Source organism: Crocodylus siamensis, chromosome 3 (genome assembly GCF_052110815.1).
Source record: "Crocodylus siamensis isolate JL-2025a chromosome 3, ASM5211081v1, whole genome shotgun sequence".
NCBI classification, from domain to species: Eukaryota; Metazoa; Chordata; order Crocodylia; family Crocodylidae; genus Crocodylus; species Crocodylus siamensis.
This window is the reverse complement of record NC_143397.1, coordinates 35,946,722-35,970,670: the sequence shown is the minus strand read 5'-3', so window position 1 is coordinate 35,970,670 and position 23,949 is coordinate 35,946,722. Positions and strand designations below refer to the sequence as shown.

At 42.9% G+C, this 23,949-nt stretch overlaps 1 protein-coding gene across 1 annotated transcript in view; it reads left to right on the top strand.

Annotated features, from left to right (window-relative positions):
- FCHO2 (FCH and mu domain containing endocytic adaptor 2) overlaps window positions 1-23,949 on the top strand; it is a 157,719-nt gene that overhangs the window by 87,059 nt on the left and 46,711 nt on the right. The window contains exons 9-11 of the mRNA XM_090038124.1: window positions 9,664-9,708; window positions 12,643-12,715; window positions 22,210-22,234. Coding sequence (XP_089894250.1) covers window positions 9,664-9,708; window positions 12,643-12,715; window positions 22,210-22,234 — 143 coding nt within the window. The remainder of the gene's footprint in view (window positions 1-9,663; window positions 9,709-12,642; window positions 12,716-22,209; window positions 22,235-23,949) is intronic.

Below are 23,949 nucleotides of genomic sequence, written 5' to 3'. Positions count from 1 at the left end.
GGGGTTGCGACCCAAAGATTGGGAACTACTGATATAGCATATTCTCTTCAATTGTGTAGTTGGACCCTGGTTTATTCCTGTGACAAAACTTCTACATTTACTTACACTTTTTAAAACCCCGTCTTATAACCCATTTAATAAGGGAATACCTTTTGACCAGCATTAGTTTTCAGTGTTTTCTCATAGTTCAGCTAGACTTCCTTTCAGTTAAATGCTTTCCCTTTTTTGGTTTTCCCTGAATAGGTATTTGTACATAATAAGGTATTATGTTGGAATAATCATTGTTTTAGGCCTGAGGTGTTCAACCTCTGGCCCATGAGCCAAATGCAGACCATGGAGCTACTGCATCTGGCCCGTGGGGCTCCCCATTGGTTGGGAAACTTGGCAGCAGGAGAGTAGTAACCACATTCCCCCACTGCCATATTTCCACAGCCCCTCCCCCAGCACAGCCAGATCCAGGCCAGGCCATGCCATATCCTCTCTGCCACTGGGTTGGGGCTGGGCTACCCACCTGCCCTTGCCCAGCTGAGTTGGGACAGGTTCCTGCCCCCTTCCCACCTATGGGGCTGGATTGGGGCCAAGCCCTCTTCACCCCCACAAGGCTGGGTCAGAGGTGGACCACATCTGTTTCCCCCTGTGGTGCTGGATTGGGCCAGGCTGCTCTCCCCCAATCCCCTTTGTGCTGCTAGATGGGGCCTCTTCATGTCTGCTCTAGACACCAGATCATGGCCACCTGCCACATCCAGCCCATGGATGGGCCAGGCACTGCCAATCTGGCCTGCCAAGAAAAAAGGTTGAGCACCGTTGCTTTAGGTTAATTGAGAGTATTACAAATACTGCTTTGCAAACATTTTTCTTACAAAGAACACCCATTCACCTTTCCACTTCTGTTCATCAGTTTAACAAAAAAAATGCTTTAATAATTTGTTATTCTAAAACTGGAGGTTCTGTTCTGGAACAGAAAATTACTACTTTGCAGTCTAAAGTATGGGAACAGACTTCTATTCAGTGTGTTTCCCTCCCCTTGCCTCCTTTTCCCATATTGTACAAGGAGTAACAAAGAAAAGTTGATGTTAAAAATGTTTCTTTTGACACTTATGTTGCTGTTCTGGTTTCTCAGTTTGAAAACTTAGAATTTGTTTTGGTAATAAACATGAAACTGCATCAGATGATAGCAAGAAAAAGATTGCTTGTATGTTTGTGTACACACAAAATTGACCTTTTTGATCCAGCTTAACATCTAAGCATCAAGAGCAGTCATTTGTTTTGACAGCAGAATTAATTGAGGCTAAAACAGTCGAAATTCCACTTGTATCAAGCTGTTCATTAGGAATTGCTCTCTGGCTTTAGTGCTGTCAGAAAAATAACCTGTCCTGCTATGATTAAATAGCAGAATAATGGTCGGTCCACTGCATTTGAGAGAGAGGTTGAATAAACTTTCTACTGCGGAAACAATTCAGAAGTGACATGCTACAAGGGGGGTCAGAATGTGCATTGATATCCAGCTGAGCTGTCAACTGGCACCGAGCCAGGCACGCAAAGCTTTGCCATTTGAAGCAGCATGAGAGGCATATGCAGTTTAAAAAAATTGTCCTCCTTTCATGCATGATTTAATGTCAAAGAAAAAAAACTGTTTTCATCAAAAACTGGTAGTATTGTGTGTTGTCACATTTGTAACTACAGCTAGTGTTACAGGATCTACCTTTGCAGTGCTTTAAGTTAATATAAATATTGATTCTTCTGCACATTTCCACCCTTGCTAACCAGTTCTTTGACCAAAGAACTTATTTTTTTTGTAGTGTGAATGCTTTCTATTGCTGAAAATCAGTTGCATTTGGTAAGAGTATAAGTAGCTTTAACCAAGTAGCTTATTTGTGGATTTCTATAATTTGATTCTTGTCAGCTTGTCAGGCTATTCTAATACATAACATAACATACTTAAAATCGATCCTAATGTCTATTTTCAAGTGTGCAACACAATTTTGTATTTTCCTTGCAAGTAATATTTTAAAAATTATTTTGCTTCTCTTTTGTTAAAGAATTACAGTATGCATGTAATTCCAAATATTTACGTATTCCCAATAGCCTGTAGCTCCAGCCTTAGCCAGAAGTGTTGTCTTAGTCTTGTCTCACAAGTTAAACACTAGTGACCTATCATGGGAGCCTTATTGATTACCTGGTTGATAAGACATGTAGCTGTCTTCAAGGCTGTTAGTGCTACTTCACAGATTAGTTAGGTAGCAGGAGTAAGATGTTTCTTGAAAAACTCTCTTGCTAAAGTGCACCCTCTCTAAGATATATTGCACTAAATGAGGAATAAAAAACTTATTATGTTTGCAATATTATTTTCTTTTAATTTAAAAAAAAAGGATTTTGCTTGTTGATTATACATTTTTATATGCCAGTGTGGAACTGATAGCTCTGAAATAAGATTGATCTCTCAGTAGTTCCAGCTAGTCTTGCTTGCCATAAAACTTAGTACATACTTAATTTGATTTTCTAATACAGGGCTGTCCCCTGGGCTACATGCAGCCTACAAAAGCTTAATTTAAGGCTTGCAGGCTTCCTCCTACATGCCACTTTTGTCTCCTCCCACTCCCCCCGCCACCTCGTGCAACTCCTGTTGTTACTGGGGTCCCTGGCTTCCCATCCTGCTCCTCCAGCTTCTACTTCCTGCCCCTGTCCATGCTTCTGGAGTGCTGTCCTAGTGTTGTCCTAATCTGGAGATGGGGTAGTGTGGCCCACAGGGACCCCAGGACTCTGTACAGCCCATGAGGTAGGAGGCAGGGGCAGGGAGTCCATGCAGCCCAGGCAGCAGGGGACCTGTGGTGTGGAGCCTGTGTAACAGGGGCAACAGGGAAGGGTGCCACAGTTTGCCCAATAGGGCTGTACAAAACACTATCATTTCATTTTGACATCCATTTCACTGTTTTGAAGGGACAGTGTTTCATTTTGTTCCATTTCGAAGCATTGGCCCATTTCGTTTCATCAAAATTGTTTCACTGTTTCGATGAGTTTCACTGTTTTGCCCAAAGGCTATAATGGGGCATCATGAAAATGCCTAAAACTTTGTCATTTCTTGCCCGATTTGGACGACAGTTGCAGTATGGATCCAGCTTGTGAGAAGCGCTACAGTCCAAGTCCAGCTCACAGGGCCAAGGGAGTTTAACTCACTTGATTTAATCTAATCCTTGCATTTACTTGCATTGTGCACTTTGGTACAGTTTAGTACAGTCAGTTATTGTGTTCAGGATAGTTTCATAGTTTGTAGGGTTGGAAGGGACCTGAGCAGATCATCAAGTCTGATCCCCTGCCATGGGCAGGAAAGGTGTTTGTCTAGCCAAGACTGGAGTAGCAGAGAGATTTGTCTAGTGAATTGACACATGTATTAGAATGTGGAATAGTCTTTAAAGACAAATGGTAGAAAATGAAATAGACAAAACAAAAACCCTGATCGCTTGTTAAGTAAGTAGAAGTCCCTGCCTTCTGCTCAGTACTGCTGCTTTTGTTAGCAAATGGGGGAGGAGAAAGACATCGTTGTGAAGCTGGGATTACAGGTAGGATTTTTACGTCAGCCCTGTGCTTTTACTAAAATTATTTCAGTTAATGGTTTGGAATCCTTATGGTCTCTAAAGACATCAGGCGTAACAGACAAGAAAGGAGTTAAAGAAATTGCATGGTCTGAGAAAATGCCTGTTGAAAAAAATGTTAAATGCTTTTGTGTGTTTTACTATCTAAGGGATTTTTAGCTTTTTTTGTTTTTTATTAAATACTTGGCATATTAAGCGAGAGCATTTTCTGGTCAACTTAGAACAAATCTATATAGGTCACTCAAAGCAAGAGAAGCAACTATATCAGTGCTGTTCAACTTCTTTCCTTGGGGGGTGAGATGAGGAGTACCTGGTCCATCCACAGGATGCATGTGGCTGGGGGCAGCTTGGATGGATCCAGCATGGTGTTGGGGGGAGGAGACAGGGGGCATGGCCCACACCTGAATCAGCCCTGCAGAGGGCAGGGAGGGAGCACAGCCCAGCTCTGATCATGCCCCTGGGGAGGAGACGGGGCATGGCCTGGCCCCAACCCAGAGGCACAGAGAGAAGGCATAGTTCAGCCCAGGTTAAGGTCTGCTGCGGGAGGGGGCACATGAATTTGGCAGCTGGTGAGTGTAGCCACTGCTCCCCCAATTCCAAATTTCCTAACCTGGGTGGAGACTTGTGGGCCAGATGCAGTGGCTCTGCAGGCTGCATTTGGCCTGCAGGTTGAGCACCCCTGTTTTAAAATCAAAGGAAAATAAATAGCATTGGAAATTAAGTTTATTGATAAATACTTTCTTAAAATTTTGATGCTTAATTTGTAAAGCTTCTGAAACGGGTGGGCGGTTACTTCAGTTCGTGGGCCACTTAATGAGTTTTGGTGAATCGTCAAGGGCCCTACACACAAAATATTTCAGAAGATATCGTTTTAACAAATTATATGCATAAAAAACATACTAAAATTTAAACATCTACTGTGACATATTTTATCTCAATAAATATTTTTGTCCTGATATTATTTTTTTGAGTAGTGTATATAGAGGTGATTGCATAATAGCTCAAAATAAAGTCTTAGCCTTGCATATTATATGGGGGAGAGGGGAGGAGTATGTGGGTGTTTGTGTTGGGGAATATGGATTTGTGAAGGGAGGCTGGCTGCATAGTAGGTCCTGGGACCTGGCCAGGATGCGGGCGGAGGGGGAGGCAGGGGGACGGAGCTTGCCCCAGGTGGTACAGTACAGGTTTCATACATGTCATAGACATTAGAACTGGAAGGGACGTTGGAAGATCATCGAGTCCAGCCCCCCGCCCAAAGGGCAGGAAGTCAGCTGGGGTCATAGGATCCCAGTAAGATAAGCATCCAAATTTCTCTTGAAGGTGTTCAATGTAGGTGCTTCAACCAGCTCCGATGGCAGGCTGTTCCAGACCTTGGGGGTTCGGACAGTAAAGAAATTCTTCCTTATGTCCAGCCTGAAACGGTCTTGTAGTAGTTTATAACCATTTGACCTCATCATCCCTAGGGGCGCTCTGGTGAACAAACCTTCCCCCAGATACTGGTGGTCACCCATGATAAACATATAGGTGGCCGTCAGATGAACCCTGAGCCTGCGCTTTTCCAGGCTAAAGAGCCCCATGGCTCTCAGCCTGTCGTGGTAAGGTTTGTTTTCCTGACCTCTGATCATGTGTGTGGCTCTTCTCTGGACTCTCTCAAACTTCTCCACATCCCTTTTAAATTGTGGAGCCCAAAACTGGATGCAGTACTCCAGCTGCGGTCTCACCAAGGCAAAGTACAAGGGGAGAATGACGTCCCGGGATTTGCTTGAGAAGCATCTATGGATGCAAGCCAGGGTTTTGCTCGCTTTAGTAGCCACAACATCGCATTGCAGGCTCATGTTGATCTTGTGGTCAATGATGACCCCCAAGTCTCTTTCTTCCATAGTGCTAGCCAGTGTAGTAGCACTGCCGAGCCTATAAGGATGCTGCAGGTTTTTCTTCCCAAGGTGGAGAACCTTGCATTTTTCAGTGTTAAACACCATCAGGTTCCCATCCACCCATTTGCTGAGCCTGTCCAGATCAGCCTGGATCACCCGGCTGTCTTCTGGTGTGGATGCTTTGCTCCAAAGTTTGGTGTCATCGGTGAATTTGGCCAGTCCACTTCTGACTCCAGTGTCGACATCATTAATGAAGATGTTGAACAATATGGGTCCAGAGCCTTGGGGGACTGCACTGGTCACAGGACACCATGACAATTGACTTCCATCAATTACTACCCTCTGGGTCCGACCATAGAGCCAATTTCCCAGCCAGCAGATTGTGGTGGACCCAAGGCCACAATTGGCCAGTTTTGCCGAGACGTGATCATGGGATACCAGATCGAAGGCTTTTTTTTTTTGAAGTGAAGATATATGACATCAATCTTTTCTCCCTTGTCCAGGTGATAGGCTACCTGGTCGTAGAAGGAAAAGGGGTTGATCAAGCAAGACCTACCCACAACAAACCCATGCTGACTATCCCTCAGGATGTTGGCGTCAGACAGTCCATTAAGGATGGCCTCTTTAATAAACTTTTCTAAGATCTTCCCCAGGATAGAAGTCAGGCTGATGGGCCTATAGTTAGCCGGATCTACTTTCTTCCCTTTCTTGAAGAAAGACACCACACTGGCCTTCTTCCAGTCTTTGGGCACTACGCCAGAGCGCCAAGAGTTTTCAAAGATCCGTGCCAGAGGCTGGGCTATGATGCTCGCCAGCTCCTTGAGTACCCTGGGGTGTAGATTGTCAGGGCCGGCTGACTTGAAGGTATCCAGCTTCTCAAGGTGTTCCTTCACAAGGTCAGCATTAATGGAGGGCAGGGGATCTCCCTCACCGGGACCTCCCTGTCCCGTAGCAGGCATGGACATCCCATGGGACTGATGAAAGACCGACACAAATTACCCATTTAATAGGTTGGCTTTTTCCTGGGCGTCAGTTGCCCCATCTGGTTCAGCGGAGGTCCAGTGTTGCCCTTGCTTTTCTTCCGGCTCCCCACATATCTGAAAAAGGACTTTTTATTGTCATTGATGCTCAAAGCTAGTTGGAGTTCAGTTGCAGCCTTGGCTTTCCTGCTTTGTTCCCTGCAGAACCAGACCAGTGCAGAATATTCCTCCTTGGAGGTGAATCCCATCCTTTGGCCTTTGTAGGCCTTTCTTTTTAGCCTCAGGAGGTCTGCTAGGTCCCTGGAGAGCCAGGTGGGCTGCTGTGCCCTCTTGCTGCATTTCCTCTGAGATGGAATAGACTTAGCTTGTGCATTGAGGCTCACTCCCTTGAGGAACAACCACTCTTCTTGAACTCTCCTCTCCCTAGGGTCGTGGTCCCTTAGGGCCTGACTGACAAGCCTCCTGAGCTTGTTAAAGTTGGCTTTCCTGAAGTCAAGGACTTCCGTGTTGCTCACGGACTTGCCAGCTTTATGGCGGATGGTGAAGGTGATCAGATGTGTTCTGCCCACCCCTCTCATCCCCCATGTAGCCTGCAGCTCCCTTCACAGTGCTCCCATCCCAAGCAACCAGCACTGTTTTCCTGCCCCCACATGCCCCATGCCTGCCAACAGCCCTTACCCAGCCTCAGTTCACACAGCTTCCCAGCGGGGCTACTTCTGTTGCTGCAGCTGCCTAGATGCTACTTGGCTACCCCCGCCTCCAGTGGCTTCACCCCCTCCTCCTCCTGCCCCTGTTGCACCATTCCAGGCAGGGAGAAGCTGCAACTAGGTGGCTTCTTCCCCAGCACACAGAGCTCCAGCTTCAGCTTCTAGCCATCTTCCACCCACTCGGCCTCCTCATTGAGCTGGGTGGGTGGAGTGAGTGGAAGGCAGTTGGCAGCTGAAGCTAGAACCCCGCAAGCTGGAGCAGGAACTGCCCAGCTGCAGCCTCCCCCCTGCCATGCAGCACAGCAGGGGCAGGAGGAAGAGTAGCTGCTGGAAGCAGAGGGAGCTAAGCAGTACCTGGGCAGCTGCAGCAGGAGCAGCTCCACTGGGAAGTTGTGCATGCTGGTTGGGGTCAGAGCCAGGGCAGTGCCGTCAGCAGGCACAGGGCAGGTGAGATCGAAGACTGCCCTGGGCAGGAGCAGGCAGAGCTTGGCCTCATGCAGAGTGTCTCTGGAGGCAGCCATTGGGCTGGATCAGTTGGCAGGCCTTATCCAGCCCATTGTTATTCTAAAACAATTTTAAAAGATCATTTTTAAACTGTTGTTATAATTCTTCTCCTAGATTCTAACCTTACAAAGAACTGTATGTGTGCCTACCTTTGTGTACAGGTACATGCATTTGTCAGATTGGCATCTTATTGAATATCAATAAAATCTTTATTTTGAGGATACATGTTTTTGTATCCTCAAAATATCCAATGAGATATTGCTTAATTTTTTCATATATGGAAAATCTCTTTAGAATTATGTAATGCTCCTTACTTGCCTATACCCTGAGTCAGTTTACGTAGAAAAATATATGTAGAGGTTAATTGATTTTTGTTTATCGTTTTAAATTTTTTTAATTTACTATATTGCACTGCTTTTTCTCGTTTAGTTGTGTGTAGATCTTATTGCGGTCTTGGAAAAATATCATAAAGTAATTAGTTTTAATGTATAGAACACAGTTTTGACCTGAAAGATCCAAGTGAATATTTTCTCATCACTTCTGAGTACGTTTTTTATGATTTACTTGGTAAATATTTCACAGCCGTAGAAAGAACTAAGCTGGGATGACTTGAATATGCATTAGTCCCATGCTTACATCAGCACTAACTTCACAGTTTTTTAAATAAATGCATTTTAAGTGTTTGAATGTGACATCTTGTGTAATACATTTGTTATATCAGTATGTTTAAAAACAATATTAGTTGCATATTTTCAGGTACTTTGGCCCTGCTTCATTTAAGTCTGAATATTAGGTTTCTCAAAAAGGTATAAGAATGACTTTCTTCCAAGTCACAGACAGAAAATGCCTTAGGGCACTGTTCTTTCCTTTTTTCCAAATCAAAATTCATAAAAAGACACACAACTTTCCTATGTTATTTCTTACACCAAAAAACTGAGAATAGGTTTCAAAGTGTCACTATAAAGCATTTCTTATAGTGGGAATAGGAAACACTTCAATATTTAATGATGCATAAAAGTTTCCATTTGAGCTCTCAGTTGCTTGTAATTGAAATTTTCCAGGCTTGGTTTGTTTCTTGAAAATGATAATTTTTTTTAAGATGACATAGGTGTGTATGTGGCAGGGGTGGGGGGAGCATGGTTTCTATACAGTATCGGGGGAGGAAGCAATAGTTTGCCATTGTATGTGTAATGTAAATATAATCATATGTGTGTGTGCACAGAAATGCAGGCACACAAGTTGAGTGCCATTATGATGCTCACTTTAAAAACACAGGAGTGTCTCGATCTAAATAGCTGTTTCCTAAACTAAACTGTCCACAATGGCAATTTTTTTTTTTGTTAAAACAGTACTGTTCACTTAAAGTCTTTCGTTTCAGTGACTTAACAGTAATTTAGGTACCATGTTTGCATTGATGCTTTTTGCTGTTCTGTCATTTTGTTCACTTTTTCCTATTTTTAAAAGTGGTTTTTCTCCCTTCTTACTGTGTAAAAGTCCCAAATGGAAATACATGTGATGAATGGCAAAGCTAATATAAAATAGTACAGTTGGGTGGTGCCACAGCAGTGTTTGCATTTTCCCTTTGCATCTCTCTTGTTAAAAAATAATTGGTATAAATTTGAATGTACAGTCAATGGAATGTAAGGTGCCTAAAATCATGTTAATGTAGCAACTGTGACTAGAATATATGTTAAATTATATTGACAGTGGTATTCTCAGTAGTCAGACGTAACTGTGTGCAACCTGATCAAGTTCATAGTGATCTCCTTGACATTTTTAATATTTACTTTTGAGTTCATAAAGTCTTTCAATAGTCAATTATATAGTCATCATCATATCTGCATGAATTTTCAGGTTGACTGTTTTAGGGCTGAGTACTCTCAGAACATGAGTTTGTAGTGACATTTTTGTATTAAGGAGAAAAAGATGTTATTTTTTAAAAATATCTCAGAAAATGTCTCTTAAGATTAAAGCTAATAACTAATACACATGTTCAATTTTCTTTAAGGCCTTATTGACTTTGAAGAATGCAATACGTCTACTGCAACTGAAGGTGAGTTGTTAATTTCTTAAGCTGCTACTAGATTTAAAAAAAAAAAAGTTGGAAAGTTATTTAGTAGTAGTCTTAAAACATTTTTTATTAAAAATTGGCATTCAAGAAAATGTCCAGGACCACTTCTTGACAGAATGTATATAAAATTGTTAAAAGATCAAAATGTTTTTCATAAACAGCTGTACTTCCATTTACAACCATTTGGTTTGTCATTTCCAGTCTGGTGCTCTATATCTAGAAGACCAGACATTAGCAATTGACTGGATAATTTACAAGTGGCAAGCTAAACCCTGGTTTGCACTTAAAGTTTTGGAATATACATCTATATTGTTTATGCCAGCACATATTCTAGTGTAGACAAATTTGTAGGCAAAGTACTTTGTCAGTATATAGTTAATTTTCTTCAGGCTATAAACTACAATTGCATATGTGTGTCTTTACTCCTTTTGGGAGCATGGGTTGCCAGTATAATAGCCATTGTGGGAAGAGATTTTTAAGTGCAGGCAACTCTGAGTTGCCCAAATTACAGTTGAGGGACCTCCAAATATTTAGACAGTGGAATAAATGCATGCTTTTGAGAACTAGTGTCATACCCCAATAGTAATTCCTTGTGGACTTGAGAGTGTTTTCTGAAATGAAAAATATATAAATACAAATTTACACATTCATGAATTATTGTTGTATCAAGGAAAAAAGAAGCCATCAATCTGCCTGCTATGATATAAATTTGTCCTGGCTTCCTGGAGTCCAGTTATCTAAGCAAAAATTTTCCCAGACTGCAGAAATTTCTCAGCTGCATCAATACCACCTAGTGTACTCTAAGCAAAAGGATCGTATCAGTGAGCAAAACTGCTAGAAGAAATGTTGAATGACTATTCCAGATGCTCAGATTTTATATCAGGGTGGGTAAAATATGGCTCACAGGATGGATCTGGCCCATGGATGGTTTTTGTTCAGCCCATGGCAGGTCCTTTGGTCCCACCCAGCCCAGGCACAGAGAACAGCCTGGGCTGGGATGCTTGATGGTGCTAGACATGCCAACCAAGAGAGCGGAGGCAGCTGCTGGCTTCTGAGCCGTAGCCCCAGCACCAAGGTGGCCACTTCTACTCGCCTGCCCCAGCAATTGGAGGAAGCATTAGTGCCAGACGCGGGCTAGAGGGCGGGACCCCATGCCCAGTGCCTTGGGATAGGAGCCTGGCTGTATTTGCAGAGCTCCTGCTCCTGCTCCTAATTGCCCCTGTGGCACAGCATCTCCACCGTGGCCCCTGGTGTGTGGCTGTCACCTGGCACTTGCTGCCCATGTGCCTAGCACAGCCCTGCCTGACTTGTGCTCTTCCTCCCCATAGCCCAGCTGCTGCTCCCCACTTTGGCAGTGGTTCTGCTGCCTCCCGAGCCCCAACCCACTGCCAGGCTTCTGTTTCCACTGCTTTTGTTGCCATCCTGGCTCTTTCCATCCATGCACGGGGGCTGCAAATGTTGCCTGCTTAGGTCTCTCTCCTGGCACTGTTCAGACTAATATTCAGTTCCACACAGTGCTGCAAGTCAGTGTATCCACAGAAAGAGCTGAGCCCCTGCTGGGTCTGGAGAGTTTCTGGGAACCGCATGTGTTCTGCTGGCTCTGGGGCCCTTCAGCTTCTGATGCTCTGTCCTGTCAGCCATAAAGCTGCTGCTTACTGTTTGGGCCCCATGGGCTGCCTCTCCTTAGCCAGGAATCCCAGCCAGTTGCTCCCCACCTGAGCTGAGCTCAGAACAGAACCATGGCTGACTGCCCACACACCTCTGAGACGGGTACCAGTTCCGCGGCCAGGGACATGTAGGGAGTGGCATGTGGGCAGCGGACTGTGGCTCTGTTCTGCACTCAGCCAGGATGGGGCTGGGCTCCCCAGGTAAGCAGTGGCAGCCCACAGACCCCAAACAGTAAGCAGCGGCTTGGACCCACGTGGCCAGGCCAACAGGATCTGTCCCTTAAGGAGTTTTGCTGAGTTATTGCAAAGGGTGTCGAGGGTACTGACCCAGCCCACAACAGCTCACCAAAACTCCCTGTGCCCCACCCCTGTAATATATAACTGTTTTACTGAAAGCACACTTTACTTCATCTAAGAGGTTATTTGGGAAAAAAGGAGTCAGAGCCATAGTGTTGAAGCTGTGTGTGCAGTTAGGCATCAGCTGGAATATTGTGTGCAGTTTTGGGCCCCACATTTTTAAAAGATAATAGAGAAACTGGAGAGGATACAGAGGCAAGCAGTGAAGATGCCATAGAAGTTGGAATGCAAGCCATATAAGAAACTGAGAGAGCTAGGTATGTTTAGTTTGAAGACAAGGAGATACAAGAATGAGGAGCATGTGATAGTAGTTGTCATATATTTGAAAGGCTGCCATAAAGAGAACAGCTGTTCTTGCTTGCTGTAGAGGGCAGGACATGAAGCAATAAGGCTGGAGAAGCATTTGTTTGGCGTGATACAGGAATAGCGTATCTTCCATTCATGTAGGGGTTTAAACTAATGGAGCCTTGAGTCCTTTCAATCCTGTGATTCTAAATGATCACTCCCATATTTTCTGTTTTCTGAAAAAATTAGTCAACTTCAGCAAAAATCTAGGAGAAGAGTAGACATGAGTCTGAGAGGAACTGGGTTTGGCATTCACTTCCTAATGACGTTATGTAACTTATAACTTATGATGTAAGATACAAAGCCAGTTTTACCATGCTAAATGTTATAATGAACAGACTTTAACTTTGAAATCATTTTCTTTTTATTACCTCCTTGTAAGCAGGCGTACTGGGCTTCAGATTTACTTTGAAAATTAAATTTTTGCTTCATTCACGATCTATAGCCACATATTTGATATCTGCATGGACTAGAGGGTCTGTGGCATTGTTAAATGTTAATTCATTCTTTTCTGTGATCTTCTAAGGATAAACATTTGTTTCTGTAGGGGTAAAACCAAGGAAAAGAAAGCCTTTTGGTTTGTCAGGAATAATTAAGAAAGAAAAAGATGCAGAATCTGTGTAAGTATTTCAAACTTGGTGCATGTAGTTCCAGATGGAAATATGTAGCATAATTACCAAGAAAAATATTAATGTTGTGAATGAATATAAATTCTGTTAAAGGGACACTATTAACTTTACAAGTATTTTTTCTGAGAGACATTTTCCTTCTCCTAGATGCACATAAGAGTGTTATAACTAAAAGACATTAGTGGTGGGAGAGACCATTAAATTGGCTTGGTGTGGTGTGTTTGTTTTTTAATGCATGTACTTTATCTGTTTAATTCTCTTCTCTGTTTAGGAAGCTAGGCCTCAGTTCCATAAACACTTCGGTTCATAGCTGACTTGGCTCATGTGGGTAATTTCACTTGGGTACCGGGCACGCACAAAAAATACTTTGTGCCCAAGTATTTAGAGGAACAGGGCTTTAGTTCTCCTCTTCCTGAAAATGAAGTTACAAATGACAAGAAGAGTATAGGATAACTCTTAAGTATATTTTTCAGATTTTTTTTTAAAAACAACAGGAATTAAATTGGATCAGAAATTAATTATGCTCTAAAATGAGTTTTCAAAACATCTTCTTTAAAAAAGATCAGACTGGTGGTATTTTGGGGGGTTTTTTTTAAAGTATTAAGTAATTTTGACTTGTTTTCTTTACAGCTTCTAGAAGTTTCCTCCCCCCTCCCCCAAGAACTTATAATTTAATAGAGATACAACAATTTAAATATGTTTTCAAATAAGAGGGTCAGCAAGTCTTTTTAATCTTAGAATATTTGGTTACTTTATTTTTCAATAACAGTCTGCCAATAATTAATGATTTAAGCATTATTTACTTATACCAAACAAAGATGCTTTTATGATTTTCCTTTCGTCCTTTTGATTTTAGCAATGGTAAGTCTCTGGACCACACTTGCTTCTCTCTTTATACTGTTACCTTGGGACTCTTTGATAGATTTTACTAAATAATTTTCCCTAAAGGTGTTTTGTTATCTAAGAATTAATCCTTCTCTCTAAGGAACATTACACAAGTTCATTACATCAGTCTAACCTGAAATTGATCTCAATTGAGCCATACCTCCAACGTCTATCTTAAGTTGCTTGCATCATTTTAGACGAGTCTGTTTGTGCTGGACTTCTGTTTAGTTACAGGCTTAGATCGATCTACATTCACTTAGATGGGTTTAAGAGTTCCCTAAACGTTCGACTCCTTTTCCCCACAAAGTATGCTGGGGAGAAGAGATGAAAATGTATGTACTGAGATTCTTGTCAGTAAGATTCTACTTTATTGTAAATAATAAGTTTTTCCAGATCTGTATAACTAAAAATAATAATTGTAGAAGTATTTAAAATTGATACTTGAGGAATATTTAGAAGACATTGGAATAGTAAAACATTTGCTCTGAACTTATGAGCAAAAACAAAACAACCCTTAAAACAGAAATTAATCAAATCCTAAAGACTAACATTTTTTGAGAGGTCAAATAAATTAAAAGCTATGTTAGGACATTTATCTTTTGTTTTTTATCATATACTTTTATAGAAAGTAGAACTTCATATTTCATGTAGGTCTGCTGGAGGATACCTACAGTCTGCTGTTCCTGAATTTTTTGCCAACAAAATTATTTTGCTCTCCATTCTTTTTACCACTCAAGGTAACCCCTTGTTTTGTGTTGTTCCACTGTTCCCTTATTTGCAAGCTATGAACCTTCTTCCTATCAAAAACTTAATTCCTTATAGAGCAGTAAACTTTTATCTGGTGAGTGGGAAGCTCTCAAGGAAAATGAAAAACTCTTGGTATTGTATTCAGGGACTAGAAAGCCTCCAAGTCAACTGTGATGAGTTGGATCTCTGATAAAATCATGTTTTTGCTGAATTTTACTGAAAGAAAGAAAGTCCTTTTGGCAGTGACAGATGAAACATGGGCTTCTATGAACGCACTCCTTGCATATCTACATGCTTATCCTTGTTAATTTGGTACACTAGCATACGCTTTCTTTGAGCAAAAGTTTTTATTCAACGTATAAGTTGTTATATCTTCGTTTTGTTAGGATTAATTGTATACTACATAACAGTGAAACGATAACATCTGAAAATGTAAATTGCTCTACTACAACTGCTCTAAAATCAGGATTTTTTGTGCAGTTGTCATTTGTCTCATCCTACTCTGTAGGTAGTAGAAATAGGATGTTGGGTTTTTTTTGTGAAAAATTTTCAGAAAAATATTAGTCCTTAGAAATTTAAATTAGAAATTCCTTTGGCCACTTACTTAGCCATAGTTATTTTAATCACCCCACGTCTGTTCCCTTCCTGTCAGGCTCTTGCTTATTGATGGATATGGGAGTTGGTTTTCCAGGGAAGACTTGAATCAGGAATTTCTGACTTATTTATAGTCTTCAATTTTGAGTACTTTTTCAAAATTCTTAACTGTCTTGCTTTCTCCAGTTTGAAATAAAGCTTTTGCAAGGAAGGGGGAAGTAGTTAACGAATAGGTTCACATTACAGCAGTAAGCCCACTGCCTGCTAATTTGCTTTGTTGATAAGGGTAAGTATGAATAAGCAATCCCAGGGATTTGATATCTCTTTGGCCTCATCGGAATTAACTGCTGAAGACTTCACAATTCCTGTCAATTTAAGGAGCCTGTAGAGCAAACTGAGATGACTTACAGAGCATTCAGTCCTTTTAAACCCTGTTTTTCCCTCTATCCTGTTGGCATCTGTGGTTTCTGTGAAGACTGGAATGCTATAATTTTTAACATTTGAATATGCCTGAAAAGTAGTAGATTTTAAGGTCAAAGGAGCTGTTGTGGTCATCTAGTCTGACCTTTTACATAATATAGGGGGTAGATTTTTTTACAAGTTGTTCCTACATCAACCATAACTTTAAGGTTAAGGTAAAATTCATCTTTTAGAAAGGAATGAATTATTGAGGTCTTTCTGTTTTATGATGGAGAAGCCATAACTTTTCTGGATAAGTTGCTCCAACAGTGCCATCATTCTTCTGGTTAGGGGTGGGAAAAGCTTTGGTTATAATTTGAATTTATTTAGTTCAAATTGTCTGGGTCTTGTATGACCTCTCTGACTTTTCTTGCTAGTTGAAGTAGTTCTGTAATACTAGAAATTCAGAAGTCTTTTGCCTGCATAGGAACTTACTGATCACGATTTAGTAACCTCTCAACTTCTTTTGTTAACTTTACGAGAGAGAGCTTCTTTATTCTTCTAATGTAAAACAGGCCATCCAGACCTTGGGTAATTCTTTTAGCTCTTTTCTTGAACCCTCTTCTTTATTTCAGTGTTTTGTTTTTTTTAAGTGTGCACACAACAACTTGAAGAATTTCAAATTTCATCTGTGTACTATATACAACATTGATTTTCAGCATACTATGAAATTATTTTTTTTCTAGTATGCTTCTGGTACTTTCCTTAAGATCTTTCGTTTTTCATGGATTTGTCCCAGTGATTCTCAACCACTGTGTCTTGAGAGCCTCTCAAGGGTGATGCAGGGTGCCACGCAGAGTTAGCACTGTTAGGTATGCCAGTATGATTCATAAGATAAAAGACAGAGATTTCAAATAGATTTCATAGTATTAAAAACATTCTGGAACCTCCTGTGGTCTTTCTGAGTTATTTGTAACTAGGAATTGCTCTTCATCTATAGTAAAAAAAAAAAATGAGTGAAAATTTAAGAACTGACATTTTCTGAGGGGTGCCTTGAGTCTGAAAAAGTTGAGAATCGCTGATCTACCACTTAGTCTTGTTTTTATACTTTGTATACCTTTTAGTACTAGATGTTATAAACCCATTCCCTTGGTTCTGGGGCACAGCAAAGAAACCTAGTGAGCCTTCACTTACAATTTCTGTTTAAAATACATTTTCCTTGCTAGCATGTGTGACGGGCACGCTTGAGGCCAGACCTCATGCTGGCCTGCCCACCTGTCTCTGGGCTAACTGCCCACCTCACTTTGCTGCCACGCCTTGTTGTTTCTTCATTAGTTCTAAATAGGCAGGAAGCTGCTCATTCTCACCCCAGTGCCAGGGGGCATTATCTGTGGCTCTGTTCTGTGGCTCTGTTCCTCCCCTACATCACAGCCCAAGCCTCGCAGTTGGCATCCACCAGTGGTTTGCACTGGGTCTCTTTCCTAAAATATACATGCAAACAGACGAACAAATACCTACTGGGCTCCAAGCCCTCGGCCCCCTCACTGGGGCTCCACACTGGAGTCTTCCACCCTTTGGGGCTCAGGTGACCACAGCCCTGCTTGGCCCTAGGGTCTTATACCCCCACAGCGCCCCCTCATTTGGGCTTCGCACACTGCCACCCTGTCCAGCTCAGGTGGCCCTAGCCCTGCCTGGCCCCCCCATCAGGGTCCTTGCAGCCACAGGACTCATAAAGAGCCTGGGCACTGCTCTAGGTTCCTCTGCTGACCTGGGCCCTGCCTCAGGACTCCCATGAGCCTGGGCTCCCCCTGAACCGGTTGAACCCACCAGGGATGTGGGAGCTGGAGTTATGGTGCCTTGACCTGCCTTTCATTGAGGTGATAACTAGCCTGGTATTTCCTGGGGGCTCCTACCCCACTGGGAGTGCCACCAGACCACCCACTCCTGGCAGGGTGCAGTCTTAGGTCGTACCCAGAACCAAGAGCCTCCTGTCCATCCCCATAAGCTCTTGCCCTTACCTCTTGGGTTGTTTCTGCTGCAGCTCAGCTAGGCGATGTTTCTGTCTGGGCTGGCAACAGCAAACTGCAGCCTTTATATACCTAGTGTTTCCAAAATGGCTGCCCTCATCAGGCACCTGATAGCTGCCTGCCTCTGCCCTTAAAATGGCAGGCACCCAAAGGTGACCTGCTACAGCATATTTGCTAGCAGCTTAGCTGGGACAGAAGGGGAAGGTAAAAAGTGAGTGAATTGAAACTGTCATAGACCCTTTGTGTTCAGGTGTTCTTTCTTTGTTTTTTTCCTTTTTTTTAAGGAAGGACATAATCCTTTTTCTCATTCTAAGTTTCTTCTAAGATGGTATTAAAATTCAATAATGCATCAGGCTAGGGACAGAAGTTGCACATAAACCTGTTTAAGTGATCAGAACCTGTTTTTAACCTGTAACAGAACATAAGTTCAATGTACAAAAACCAGTTTCAAAATGGCCAAAACCAGTTTGAGATAAACCTGGTTGAATGTAGTATCAGACTTAACTGATTGAGCTCAAACCTATTTCATAGATTTCATAGACATTAGGGCTGGAAGGGACCTCGGGAGATCATTGAGTCCAGCCCCCTGCCCAAAGGGCAGGAAGTCAGCTGGGGTCATAGGATCCCAGCAAGATAAGCATCCAATTTACTCTTGAAGGTGTTCAATGTAGGTGCTTGAACCACCTCTGCTGGCAGACTGTTCCAGACCTTGGGGGCTCGGACAGTAAAGAAATTCTTCCTTATGTCCAGCCTGAAACGGTCTTGCAGGAGTTTGTGACCGTTCGACCTCGTCATCCCTTGGGGCACTCTGGTGATCAAACGTTCCACCAGATCCTGGTGGTCACCCCGATAAACTTATAGGTGGCCATCAGATCACCCCTGAACCTACGCTTTTCCAGGCTAAAGAGTCCCATGGCTCTCAGCCTGTCATCGTAAGATCTGTTTTCCTGACCTCTGATCATGCGCATGGCTCTCCTCTGGACTCTCTCAAGCTTCTCCACATCCTTTTTGAATTGTGGAGCCCAAAACTGGACGCAGTACTCCAGCTGCGGCCTCACCAAGGCCGAGTACAAGGGGAGAATGACGTCCCGGGATTTGCTCGAGAAGCATCTATGGATGCAAGCCAGCGTTTTGGTCGCTTTACTAGCCGCAGCATCGCATTGGAGGCTCATGTTGATCTTGTGGTCAATGATGACCCCCAAGTCTCTTTCTTCTGTAGTGCTATCCAACGTAGCACTGCCGAGCCTATAAGGAAGCTTCAGGTTTTTCCTCCCAAGGTGGAGAACCTTGCATTTTTCAGTGTTAAACACCATCAGGTTCTTGTCTGCCCATTTGCTGAGCTTGTCCAGGTCAGTCTGGATCACCCGCCTATCTTCTGGCATGGATGCTTTGTCCCAAAGTTTGGTGTCATCGGCGAACTTGGCCAGTCCACTCCTGACTCCAATGTCCACATCATTAATGAAGATGTTGAACAGTATGGGTCCAAGAACAGAGCCTTGAGGGACCCCACTGGTCACAGGGCACCACGATGAGTGACTGCCATCAATTACAACCCTCTGGGTCCGACCACAGAGCCAGTATCCCAGCCAGCGGATTATGGTGGAGCCAAGGCCACAACTGGCCAGTTTGGCCAAGAGGTGATCAAGGGATACCAGATCAAAAGCTTTTTTGAAGTCAAGATACATGACATCAATCTCTTCTCCCTTGTCCAGGTGATAGGTCACCTGGTCATAGAAGGAAATGAGATTGGTCAAACAAGACCTACCCGCAACAAACCCGTGCTGGCTATCCCTTAGAATGTTAGCCTGGGCCAGTCCATCAAGGATGGCCTCCTTAATAAACTTTTCTAAGATCTTCCCCAGGATAGAAGTCAGGCTAATGGGCCTGTAGTTAGCCAGATCCACTCTCCTCCCTTTCTTGAAGATCGGCACCACATTGGCCTTCTTCCAGTCTTCGGGCACTACACCAGAGTGCCAGGAGTTTTCAAAGATCCGTGCCAGGGGCTGGGCTATGACGCTCGCCAGCTCCTTGAGTACCCTGGGGTGTAGATTGTCAGGGCCGGCTGACTTGAAGGTATCCAGCTTCTCAAGGTGTTCCTTCACGAGGTCAGCATTTATGGAGGGTAGGGGATCCCCATCACCCGGCTCTCCCTGTCCCATAGCAGGCATGGACGTCCCATGGGACTGATGAAAGACTGACGCAAAGTACCTATTTAATAGGTTGGCTTTTTCCTGGGCGTCAGTTGCCCCATCTGGTTTAGCAGGGGTGTAACATTGCCCTTGCTTTTCCTCCGGCTCCCCACATATCTGAAAAAGGCCTTTTTGTTGTCCTTGATGCTTGAAGCTAGTTGGAGTTCAGTTGCAGCCTTGGCTTTCCTGGTTTGCTCCCTGCAGGACCGGACCAGCGCAGAATAATCCTCCTTGGAGGTGAATCTCCTTTGTAGGCTTTCCTTTTTAGCCGCAGGAGGTCCGCTAGGTCTCTGGAGAGCCAGGAGGGTTGCTGTGCCTTCTTGCTGCCTTTCCTCTGTGTTGGAATAGATTTAGCTTGTGTATTGAGGATCGCTTCCTTGAGAAGCAACCACTCTTCTTGAACTCCCATCTCCCTGGGGTCACGGTCCCTGAGGGCCTGACCGACAAGCCTCTTGAGCTTGTCAAAGTCGGCTTTTCTGAAGTCAAGGACTTCTGTGTTGCTGACTGACTTGCCAGCTTTACGGCGGATGGTGAAGGTGATCAGCTCATGGTCGCTGTCACCCAGCTTCCCATTGATCACTAGGTCGCCGATTAGGAACTTCTGTTCCAGACCCCTTCCTGATTTAAGTTAAACTGGAGTCCCTCAGCATCCCAGCATGCTCTGGAGCCCGGGACAGGGATGTGCTCTCTGCTCCAGCAGAGCAGAGCTAGCCCCACCCCTCTGCTACCTAGCCTGAGCAGGGGCAGGGCAGGGCCAGATGCCGACCCCCGCCCCCCAAGGTGAAGGGGGCAGGGGAGAGGTTTATTCCCCCTCCCTCTGCTGTCCCACCACCATGGACCCCAGCTGGGGTCTGACAGGCAGTAGTACAACAGTCCCTGCCAGGCGTTTCTCCGTTTGCTGTTCCAGTGGCAGGGGCATGGCCAGCCCTAGCAGTAGACTTGTTGCCCAGGGAGGGGGTTTAATTCCCCTCTCCCTGTCCCACTGACACAGACCCAAGCTGGGGTCTGCCTGGTGCTCCACTCTTGCTGCTGTGGGGCCATGGGTGTGGTGAGACACAGGCTGGCATGGCCCCTAAAGGTGAAGGGGGCAGGGAGCAATCAGCAGAAGTGGCAGTTGGGGCTGGCAGACCCTGGATGCAGTCCCCTGAGGGCAGAGGTGGTGGAGGGGGAAATAAACCCCCTCCCTACCCACTTTATCTCAGAGGACCATGCCAGCTAGTGTCTGACCCCTGCTGCTGTAGCAGCGAGGGGAGAGCAATAGGCGGACCTAGTGGGACAGGGAGTGGGGAGTGAAACCCCCTCCCTGGCCAGTTCACTTAAGGCTACTGCTGGGGCTTGCCATGCCCCCGCCTTTCCCAACACAGCTTCCTTGCAGCTGAGGGCCTGCTCTGGCACCCTCCAGCCGCTGGCCTGAGCCACTGTAGACATGTGCCTGCATTTCCTGAGTTAAAAATGAATGTCTGTTTACTTGCATATTGGTTCCATCTGGGCAGGTTAGACTAACCTTCAGAGATTGAATCCATTCAGGCTTTAGCTTTTGGAATGTCTTTCCCTAGCCCCAGTTTTTACTTCATTCATGAAGAGATTGTCTATAGATGTTTAACTATGTAACATATCAAAGGAAAGAAGTATTCTTAATAAGAGTTGAGAAAATATTGTTCAATTACAGTTATATTTGAGGCTAGTGACATTGCTTTTTAATGTGTCAGGCCTGTGTGCTAATCCCTTGTTTGTACATATTTAGTTTTCAGTAATTACTTCTACAGCTTCAGATGTGTGAAAATTTTATGTTGCCATCAGGAATGACTTGCATTTTTTAAAATACTGTTCGACTCCCAAGCAAAATCACTTTAACAGTTCCGTGTTAGACATTCATAATTGCCAACACCCTCCCCTCACCCCCACATTTTTGGAAACTTACTTCTAAAGAGTTTATTTTTTGACCAAATCTTTGTGGTAGTTATCTACCTTATTGCTTTTTGACATAAACTTAAGTTCTTTTGATATAGCTCAAATCTATTGAGGTAATGCTCTGGAGCCTATGTAGGGTTTGACCGACATGAGCTATAGAAAGTGGAATTACAAGAAAGAGAGTCTGAACTCCATTAGCCAAGTTTTAATTGTTTCAAAAACTAGTAATAGTACAAATGTGTAGTTTTTGTATGTGGAGAAATTAATTACAATTGTTTACTAGGATTTAGTGTGTTTGCAAATCATCCATATAGATCTGACACCTTCAAACTACATACATCTACTTAAAATGAATAAACTTTTGCTTTATACCTCAGATATTGTGGGAATTAAGATATTACTCACGTACCTTCCCTTCCCCCCTTTTTCCACTGTGGTGTGAATTAAGGCTGGATTTTCAACACTTACTGTAAATTTCTTTACTTGGTGTTATAGTCATCTTAAATCTTCATTTGCTTTTGCATAGCTTTCATGCAGTTTAATAGATAATTCATTTCAGTAATATGAGTGTAAATGAGGAAATTTTAAGTTAGTTTTTTCTGGAGTTATGTGTAAAGAGTTATGTTGTAGAGCAATAAAAATGATCAAAGGACATTCCAAACGTGTGTGAATAAAATCCTTTTTATTTGTAGTTTTCATAATTCTACCCTTTTTCTCTTTATTTTTTACATAGGGAATGTCCAGATGCAGACTCAGTTGTAAGTAGACTTTTCTCACATCTGCTCTCCCACTTCCCACCTCCCATCAGTTTGTGTGCACTAACTTGGTTAGGGTCTAAACTGCAGCCAAATCTGACTTACGCTGTATTTACTAGGGCTGTCAAACGATTAATAAAATTAATCATAAGATTTTTTTTTTTAAATAGTTGTGATTAATCACTATTTTAATTGCACAGTTAAACAATAATAGAATCCCAATTTCTTGCATATATTTTTGGATTTTTTTCTATATTTTCAGGATCCTGCCTGACTGCTTGGTGAGTGGGGAGGGGTGTGCACGAGCACAAGCAATGCATGCAGTGTGGCAGCAGTGAGGTGGGAAGGGCTGCTTTTCCCCCATTGCGCAGGGTCACATAGGCAGCAAAGAGTAGGGGCGGGCCACTTTTCCCCCAGCATGCACAGCCCAGCAGCAGCCCTTAACGTATGTTAAAAAAAATAATGCATTAATTGCACCTGTTAATGGTGATTAATTGACAGCCCTAATATTTACTCATATACCCCACACATTTTTTCCAAAAATTGGTGCCCCCACAAATGTTAACTCTTGTCTCTCCTTTTAATGATCTTGATGTTCCAATAATCAAGCTAATAGTTCTGGCAATTTTGCTGTTTGCTAGCTATTCCTAATTTTCCTTCTCCTACTGCACAACCTTGTAGACTGTTTTTAGTTCTTTTCAAAATCTTATATTTACCAAAGACAGCAGTTTTCAGAAGCAGCTAGGGTCTCAGCTTTTGGTTACGCAAGAAGGGGAGGGTGAGTGATCTGATGAGTAGTCCCTGTCCCTTACTCTGTGCAGCCATAACTCTGAAAAAATCTTTTTTTCTTCATTCTGCCTACTTAAAAACAAGGTGCGTGTCTTTTGGGGGGTATGGTATGCAAGAAAATATGGTATTATAGTTTTGTGAAACAAAAAGATATTCTCATGACACCATATATGTAATAATCTAATGTATTGGTTGGAAGTAATTTGTAAGCATCTCCATTTTGGTAGCATACAGAAGTAGTCTGTTAAAACAAGACATTTTATTTTAACCACTTGCTAATTTAATTTGAAAGGTCAATAGGATCTTAATGAATTAAACATGTAACATATGCCTTAGCCTTGCATTGTAATCTGCCCATACAAGTGCATCTTTGCACAACCCCATCAGTGCTTTTGTTTCACTGCAACAATTTGTACAAATGGGATGACAATGTAGGTCCAGGGCCTACATTTGTAAATGACTGATACATACCTGAAATTTCTGTGGTCTTTGGCTTACCAGATATACCTTTACCTATTTGGGTGCAGGTCTTCTGATACATTCAGTTTCACCTGTTATGTATTTTTATAGTTTTATTTCTCAGCTTTAAAGAGGTTTTAATTGCAAATTAAGTGGTGGAGTTAGCAGTTTTCTGTTTAAGAAATTTTACTTTGAGTTTTTCTTGTTTAAACTTTTCCATCTACATCTAATTCAAAATGACATGTAATGCAAAATGACATGTAATGCAGTTCCCTGTGGCTATAATTGGGGAATAGATTTACAGAATTCTGTAAGTGATTTACTGTAGACTTTGTTATTTTTCAGTCAGTTTATTAAACACCAGTGATATTGAAGAACATAAGTGTCCTGGTGTACCTGTTTTTGTTCATCCTAGAATACCTGCGTGTGCTATCTTAACCCTATATTAACATGTGGCGGGAAGAGAGAAT